We start from the raw sequence: 8,873 nt of genomic DNA, 5'->3' as shown, positions 1-8,873 counted from the left end.
TCCCTTTCCATACAGCACACTTCATTTTCTAATCCTTTTCCAGCCTCCGTCCTTAGACATGGGGGAGACAGGAAGACCAGTCCTTCCTCGGCACAACTGTAGTGCTGGAGGTACCTGTAAACTTGTGTTTGAAAGTATTAGAGGAGTTCATCAATGTTTATTAAATAAATAATAAGGTAAAGGTGAAAGCTTGGAAGGAAATAGGAATGAGGTAGTTCCTGACATGAAAGACAGGACAGGACACCTGTCAGAGAACCTGAAAGTAGCCACCTAATTCAGAGGAAAAGAAGGGGTACTTCAGATGTACCCAGCCCAGCATTTTCTGTTCTCCAGCCTACTTACGTCAGCAGCGTTAGAGAAGAGATGTTACCGAGGGGGGCAAAGGTGATGTTCTTGGAAAGTGCTGCTGGTTTGATCTGTTGCATTGGAAAAGCTGGCTATGAAGAGTAATTCAGGTGCAGGTTTTCTTTTTAATGGAAATTACATCAAAGATTAAGATCATTTGATTTTGCCAAGATATAGAGATAGCATCTACTGTATCCTATCCATAGTACCGGTTCATGACGTAATTCTCATCACATTCACGCACAAGTCTTGGAAACCCAATTACGTGGGAACCACAATGTAGAAGTCCTTACGAATTATTTTGGAAATTACTTTGCACAGGAAGCATAGGCAAGAGTGAGCTGTTTTCCTTTGATGCGGTTTCATTCAAAAATGGCATCACATCTCATAACATCAGTCTAAGCATAGCAAATTGTTTAGATGTTAAGCAAACAGCTTTAGTTTAGTTTAGTTTTAAAATTAAGATTGTGCTCCTGTGCTGCTTCCCCTTAGATCTTGTGGCATTCACTTCTAGTGTAACCAGGAAAAAACTCTAGCTCTAAAGGTTATCGTTGTCACCTATGTCTGTTAAACATTTTTTCATGACCCAGAGAGCCAAAAGCAGGCATGTTAAGCCCATTTTTTATTTCATTGATGTACGTCACCTACTGTGTACTAAACTGCTCTAAGTTATTATGGGATATAGAGCAATTCCTATTGATCAGGATAGGATGCCAAATGTGAGTTTATAATGTGGTAGTTGTGATTTAAAACTGAAGATATGGTGGATATGTTACACATATCTCGCTTTCTTTGGCAACGATCATAAAATTCAACACACAAGTTCCTCCTAGTAACTGTTACTTTGCTAGTCTGTACCCTATAGATAAGAGAAAAAAAAAAATTACCACCAAAATCTGCAGACTAGCATAGATCCCAGTAAAACACTGATCGTGTCTGGTTTGCAAAGGTTGCTCGTAGCTGCTCTACTTGATGCAGGGATTCTGTCTTCCTCTATGCCTGTACAGCGTTGGGTAATATTGTGGTTAAATGACTTTGCCATTAATAATGAACAACAACAGTGTCCAAAAGATAAGCTCAAATGCCAGTTCTCTCATCAAAGGGAGAAAGATTATCCAAAATGCTGGTAATGTGCAATGGCAATTCTGGGTTTGGTGATAGGCTTGGTGTTATGTTCAAATAGCTGTCATCTATATAAACATTAATTTTAATGAGCAAGCTTGGTAGTCAGTCTTCAAACTTTTTATTGATGACTTTTAAATTAGATAGAGCAATTAAATTTATCTTACTGAACAAGTGGTAGAGATCTGCCCTGCTGTTTTCCAAGGAGTAAATGTTCCGTTGCAAATACTGCGAACCCTGAATCTGCTCAGCAAGGCAGCCCTTGGCCACCTCCCCGTCTGCCCCACAAAGTCCCAGCAATTACGCAGTAGAAGCTAAATTGAATCCTGCACATGACAAAGCTTCTACGGTGCTTTTTTCCTGCTGTCAAGGGGGTCTGTTGCAGGAAGACACTAACTGTGATAAGATGCTACTCCCTTATTCATCAGGTAACATCTCACTGTGTCTTCACTTTTACTGCTTCCCATTAATACAGGACAGCTTTAATTTATGGGGTTTTTTTCTTCACACAACATTATATTTACTAGCTGAGAAGCTTTCTTTACAGTTGTGTATAAATCTTTAAAAATGTCAGTGATTAATTTTAAAATCTCATTTATCACTATATGATTAGTGAATTAGTTAAGGTTTGAAGAATAAATGTCTGGTAATTAGAAGCAATTTTGTACCAGAGCCTCAGACAAGGTGATGGATCAAAGAAAGGCCACTGTGGGAAATGGGCCATTGCTCCCGCAGTGCTCCGCACCAAGAGCAAGGGGGCAAAAGGAGAGAGGCTGAAATAAAAAAACCTGAACACTGGAAACCAACCCCAAATCCCAGTAATTACATTTTATGTGAAGAATGAAGCAGTAGCAACTGACTGCAGTATTTAAAGAGCCTTGAGCCTTGGGAGACAAGGCAAGAAACTTATTGAAGGACAACGAGCAGGCCAGAAAATTGCATGCTATGTATATATTTCTCTTCTGGAGACTTTCTTCTCGAGGTACACTTTGTAAATACACCCCCAAATATTCCTACCAGATGGCAAGTAGAAGAGTGCTTTTTCTACAGAATGTCACGCTAACAAACCAATTTTGAAAAGGAGAGCTTTTCAAGGGCTAAAGATCCAGGGGAATAAGACACCAAGCTCATCCTTGCTGCCATTTAAATCAAGGTTGTGCAAAACGGGGTCCTCTTTTGTGCTCTCCCCTGAAAAAGAGCAAACGTACGAGCTGGGGCCTCTCCGAAGGAACAGCCCCTCCGGCTGAACAGGGCCAGGCTGGGGCTTTGTGCTCGCTGCTCCGGAGCATCCGCGTTTCCTCCCCTCGCCCCTGCGCAAGGCGGCGGAGGGTTAGTGCTTGGTAAACTCCAGCTGTCTTCTAACGAAATTCCCAGAGTTGTAGTTGCATCATTGTTATTGCTGGTGCGCTAAGATGTGCTGGCCTGATAAGGCATTATGTAATTTAAAGATAATGTTGTTGTTAAACAGGAATCGCCATGAGGATTTCGGGCCCATTCAAAAAGCAGGGTGTGGGGGAAGGGACCTTCACCTAGTGAACTTCGGGCTAATTTTTTTTCTGATTTGCACCTTTGATTTCTTCCTGCTGTGTCAAGGCTATCAGCCTTTGTAAAAGCCAGAGTTGCCATCGGGTAAGATGGTACATACTGCGTACGGCCGCTCTCCTTGCTACCCCCAGCACCTTTCTTGTGCCAACACCTGCGAGGGCCAGTCGAGAGCTCTGCGTATGAGCCTGCCTGTGAAGTCCTTCCCAAATCTGCTGCTGTTCTCTGCAGGCTGCTGGAGCCCGAGCCAAAACATCCTCCCAAACCAAGCAAATAATCTAATCAGAAATAATGATTGAGCTCAGTTTGTTTTGAAAACTCAGATCAGCTGCAGAACTCTTCCTGGCACAGTAAAATACAACTCTAGTAACTCACTGTGAAATGACCAACACACTTCCCCAGGTTGTAGCCATAACTGCATTAATAGCAAAGGCATTATTAGACAATTGAAATGACTAATCAAATTACTCAGAGTGATCTTAACAACTCCAGCAGTGATAATGCCTATTATGAAAAATAGTGTTACTCTCTCCAGACAGGAAAACATTTCTAATGTAAATATGCAGTTCAGTAGATAGCAATAAAGATTTTGGAGTAGTGGAAGAGTAAAAGCTGGCTATTTAATTGAAGGAAGTTGGAGTGAAAGCTTGGGATTTAATTCCAGGAAATGTAAGAGAAAAAAAAGCTGTATGAAGATCCAACTTATTTCCAAAAGCAAAGCAAAACACTCCATGCACAAAAAGGTCAAATCACACGGGCAGAATGGCAAAGATTTTTTGGTGTTGTTTTTTTCCATTTTTCATCTATTTTTAACCTCCTTTTAGCCCTGCAATTAAAATACTATTTCTCAGTAGTGCAGCTGCTCAATAAACTTTTGCACTTTATACATGCAAAACAAAAATGTTTTGTGAAATCAGGTCCATCATGCTAGAATTCATTTGGGAAGGAATAAAATGAAGGAAACAATCACTCTGGGATAAAATGTTTATTTTTTTTAACTTTGCACACTAAGCAAAATATACCAACATAAAACCCTATGTTTTGAAATACTTGACAGACATAACAAACCCCCATGTTTTTCTTGTTGTATTAAACAAGACTTAAAGATGTTGAAAACTTTCCCACGCAATCTTTCCCTTTTGTTCTCTACAAAAAGATTAGGTAGAATTCAGAGTATGAAAACCCGTGCGCAGCTAACTACATAAACCACCCATTTTTCAGACAGACCTTTATGCTTTAGCTGCCTTGTTGAAAGAAAATGTATTCTATGTACTTGCTGACCCTGAGCTGCATTCATCCAACCGGAACCATTAATTGCAGTGGCTGTAGATGCAGCCTACGTACATGCTCTTCCTCCTTCAGGCTGTCCTATGGCAAAAACCTTGTCTTGAACGCATGCCTCCCACTGCACACCCACTGTGGCAGCCACCACAGTGCCCCAAGCGAAGGTGGGACAGGCTGTATGATGCTCATGAAAACACCTGCACAATCTGCTTGCCCTGGCTGATGCCTCCAAAGCCTCTGCTGAAGGTTGTGGATTTGCACAGCTGTAATGGATTACATTTGAGTAAACAATTTGTGTCGGTGGTGCTCAGGCTGCATTTGAATTCTCGGCACACAGCTCGCATCGGAGAGGCGAAGTAATGCTTGCAAGTGAAAAACTACTGTATCGCTAAACAAGGCGGGTCTGGTTATCCTACGTATGCTGGGGAAGACCTGCTGAGTACTAACCAATCTCTGTTTTAAATATCTGTTTTCAGGTTAAAAATGCAAACTGTGTAAGTGAGTTACAGCGGGCAGGATGCTGTCTTTTCAATTAAATGCTTTTAGCTCCGAAATTTACAGTCCTGGACAGCGAAAAGTGACGGCAGCTGGGCCGGCTGAAATTTCTCACACCAAAACATTTTGAGGGGAATTCCACAGTTTTGCTCTCTTCATGCTTGCTGGCATTTAAGTGGAAATTTTCATCTCGCTTTAAAAAGTCACGTTCCTCACAAGACCGTTGGCTCTTCTCCGGCACCAGGTAGGCGCGGGCCTGCCCTGCTAGGCCGCTCCCGGGGGGCAGCCCGCTCCGGGCCGGGGCAGCCCAGTGCCCCGATGCTGCTTTCCGCAGAGAAGCTCCCCAGCGGAGAGGAGTCGTCCGGGACGGCCCCGGCGGGTGCCCGAGGGACGAGCCGGGCGCTGCCGGTGCCACGTACGTGCGAGGAGGTGGGGGCCGGGGCCGCCGTCCCCTCCCGCGGCCGGGGGAGCCCCGCCGGCCGCCCCGCGTGAGGGGACGGCGCTTCCCTTTGTGCCCCGGCGGGCGGCGGGCCGGCCGCGTTGCCATGGGAACCGTCCCGCCGGCTGCGGCGGGAGGAAGGCGGGTCGTGTGGCGGCGCAAGATGGCTCCCCGAGGCGGCGGGCCGCAGCGTGAGCGCGGGCGGGAGGGGCGGGAGCGGGGAGCGCCCCGCCGGTGCCGCGCGTCCCCAGCCGTCGTGTCCCCCCCCCGCGTCCCTGCCCTGCCCTCCCCTCCGCTCCGCTGCGCCGCGACCTGCGGCCGCCCCGCTCCGCCCCGCCCCGCGGCAGCAAGTGGCAGCGGCCGCCGGTGCCGCGGGGCGCCCTGACAGCCCCGCGCCCAACTTGTGTTGCAGGTGCGCCCCGCCGCTGATGCGAGAGCTGCCGCGCCAATGCCAGCCCCGCGCCGCCCGGCCAGCCCCCGCCGCCCCCCGGGCCCGCCCCGCCGCTGCCGCCGCGATGGCTCTGACCTTGTTCGGTGAGTAACCGCCGCCTCAGCCCGGCGGGCGCGGGGCTGCCGGCCCCCATTGTCTGCCGCTCGGCAGCGCCTGGGCGTGGGCGCCGGCCCGGAGGGCTGCCGGAGGCCGGGGCCCGCTGTACCGCCCCACGCCCGGGAGCGGCTGTGGAGAATAACGCACCGCGGGGACAGCCCCCGGTGCCGGCCGCGGCGTGGGCTCGGGCTGCCAGCCGGCTGTGGGGCGTGATGGACGAATAAAAGTTACGGTGCCTCCGCGAGCCCCCCGGTCGCCTGAGGAGCTGCGCGGCGAAGCCGTGGGCTGGCTAACGAGGGACCCCGCTCTCCTGGGAGCGCTGGGGTACGGGGCTTAATTGCCCGTGACGATCAGATGCGTTTCGGTAGCTGTGTTTAATAGCAGAGGTTCGTGAAAGGACGGTTTCGGGAGGTTGGGAGCGTGGCTGTGGTTGGCTTCACAGCCTGAGACAGCACGGTGGGAACCAGCGTGTGAAAACTGTAGTTTTAACTGTTGAACATGTGGGTTCTTTTAAGGAAGGTTATTAAGCTTGCTTATGCTTAATACGCTTAATTTTACAGCGGGGGGAAAAAAAGCTACAAACTGCTTCTAGCAACATTAGGTAAATGCAACAATGCAAAGGAAAGCAGAAATTAGCATGACTAACATCAGTAGAGAATTAACAGGATAATCAGGATACTCTTTCTCCTAAGAAGCTCGTGCACCAGAAGAGATTTCTAGTGAATAGGTTTAAGTGATGATATGAAGGCTGTTGGTAGTGTTTAGGCTGTGGATTTTACTTCCCATGTAAACAAATTACTTGCTTTCATTCATCTCATGATTCTTGGGCTGGTACAATTTCTTAAAAGAATAAAAATGGTTTCCTGGGTTTTCTTCAAATTTGACACCTGTTCTATTATTGTGGCATATTAAGCCCTGTCTAAAAACAAGTGTAGCACGTGTTGCAAGATAGTTCTCTGAAGAGAAAATCTATGCGGTATTGGATTTAGCTACAGTGCTGTCACTTATATTTATATTTCCTGCCTGAGTTTTTCAGGATGCAAAAGGTGGTAAATCACAGTGGAGTAAACCGTCTCCGTCATTATAGGCCTCATCTTGTTATTGAGTTCACGTGAGCCCCCGGACTTCTGGAGGAGTCGGTGCAGGTACGGGAGCCCTGCACGTTATCAGTTGCAGGGTGACCATCAAGCTCTTTAATTTACAAGCACAAGCCAACATAAAGAGTGCTCAAATGGCAGATCTGCTTTTGTAAAATAGCCTACTGTGCATATTACATTGTATCATTGTAACTTCAGCTTGTTAAGAAAAGGTGTAGGTTGTTACACAGGTGCTCGAGGTAAACACTGTAGTTGTCCCTAATCAAAAAATCAAATTTTTAGGCTATTGAAAATACGCGCTTTTTCCATGGTGAGTAGTTAATGTGTTGTTACAATCTTTGGCTGCAAAAATTAAGAATATTTTAATTTCAGCTTTTAAATAAAGTGGCATTCCTAAGTCAGGTACCTGTTTTTTTAAGCTTAGGTGATTCTTTTTTAGTTCACGTGTATTTTATCTACTTAATGGCATTTTTCTATTAATATAAATTTGCATTACAAAGTAAATTGAATTAGACGATTTTGTGTGCTGTCACATCTGTTGTTGGAGTAAATGACATTGATACGTGTAAAAGATAAAAAGCAAAGAGAAGATAGAGTGGGGTACCCTGCTGTGTGTAGATTTTTAAAAATATCTTGCCAAGGGTAAAACCTCAAGATTTCACCCTTTTAAGAAAACACAAAGTGACAGTAAAACAATGCAACAAATGAGGCTAATGTGTGCCAACAAATGAATGTGGTGCCTTTCATAAACGTCAAAGCTTTATAGTATGTCTTAAACTATGAATGCAAGAGTGTGAGTGGGAGTTGTGTAAATGCAGAAAATGTGCAATAGGTTTGCAGATGAGGTTGTGATTAACTTACGGTTGAGTTAGCACAGCTTACTGTGGTGCTGTGTGTCCTCTGAGCTGAGGTAGCTTGCCACATTTTGTCTCTTAGCCTATAACAAAGACAGACCACAATATGCTTGCTTTGAACTTCAAGAACAGTGTTCAGCCTTTATCTTGAATTTTGGCTGCCTGTGGATGGTTGCATTTTCAGTTACTGCACCACAGCTGACCCATAGGAACTCATGAAATAGTGTTTTTCAATTTGTTTCAATGTAAGCCCCTACCAAAGCAACATCAGCAAACCTGGGGAAAGGCAGAATAAATGTGCCTGAATTAATGTATCTGTTTTGAGGGATTAAGCGGCTAAAATTGTTCTATTTTAAATTCACACCTACCTTATACCAGTAAGACTGTCCTGAGCAAACAGGTCCTGAGGGAGGTCTTTGCTTTGGTTCTGCTCACTTACATAAATTCTAGGCTCAATATTGCATTGTTTTTTCTAACCCATAATGGTATATCACACTGAACCAAATTTCACACATTCTAGGGCTGCTTCTAATAGGGTGTGCTGCAAAGCGTGTAAAACTTGAGATAAATTGCCATGTCAGCTTGGGGGGGAAAATCCAACAAGTTTGCTGGGTCCCTTTCAATTAATGTGTGTATGTGTGTGAGCACAGCAAGAGAGAAGAGAGGAATGGGAAGTGTCATAACATGTTTTCTCCGTGCTCTTGACGCTGTTTCATGGCTATTTTGGTGCATAGTCCAAAGACTGTACTAAAAGGGGATAGGACTAGAAAGCAGGGTGACGTCGTGGATTCTGGATTAAAACAGACATGCAGTTATCAGGCAGTTGAAAGGTCAGGTATGCCTTATTTTTTCTACTTGGCGGAGTGGCTGGGAGTTTCCCACTCCTGTTGGAGGTTGCCCTTTGCCGCTCTCCTCAGAGCAGCACCATGTAGCCACTGGAGCACTAACTGCAGTTTGCACCTTTGAGGTGGCACCTCGAGACTCTTTGGAAAGTTGGTTGGAGAAAAGAGCTTCTGGTATATCAGCAGCATTTTTCTGCTACAAAAAAAGGCTGTTACCCTTGGGGCTATATGCGTCTCCTGACTTCTTATTCCTTTTCCTTTACAGCTTATTGTCCAGATCATGATGCAACATTAGAGCACAAAGGA

The 8,873-nt window shown here is 45.7% G+C and overlaps 1 protein-coding gene across 3 annotated transcripts in view; it reads left to right on the top strand.

Moving 5' to 3' along the window:
• The first annotated feature begins 5,186 nt into the window (after nt 1–5,186).
• CHN1 (chimerin 1) overlaps nt 5,187–8,873 on the top strand; it is a 105,904-nt gene continuing 102,217 nt past the window's right edge. Inside the window, exons 1-2 of one of the 3 annotated variants that reach the window (XM_072874894.1) lie at nt 5,187–5,203; nt 5,640–5,761. In XM_072874894.1, the coding sequence (XP_072730995.1) occupies nt 5,656–5,761 (106 nt within the window). In that variant the 5' untranslated portion in view covers nt 5,187–5,203; nt 5,640–5,655. Of the gene's footprint in view, nt 5,204–5,311; nt 5,419–5,639; nt 5,762–8,873 lie in introns of those variants that run through there. The other 2 variants (XM_072874893.1, XM_072874897.1) reach the window with 2 other exon arrangements.

Source organism: Ciconia boyciana, chromosome 10 (genome assembly GCF_034638445.1).
Source record: "Ciconia boyciana chromosome 10, ASM3463844v1, whole genome shotgun sequence".
Classification (NCBI taxonomy): Eukaryota; Metazoa; Chordata; class Aves; order Ciconiiformes; family Ciconiidae; genus Ciconia; species Ciconia boyciana.
This window is presented reverse-complemented; position numbering and strand designations above follow the sequence as displayed.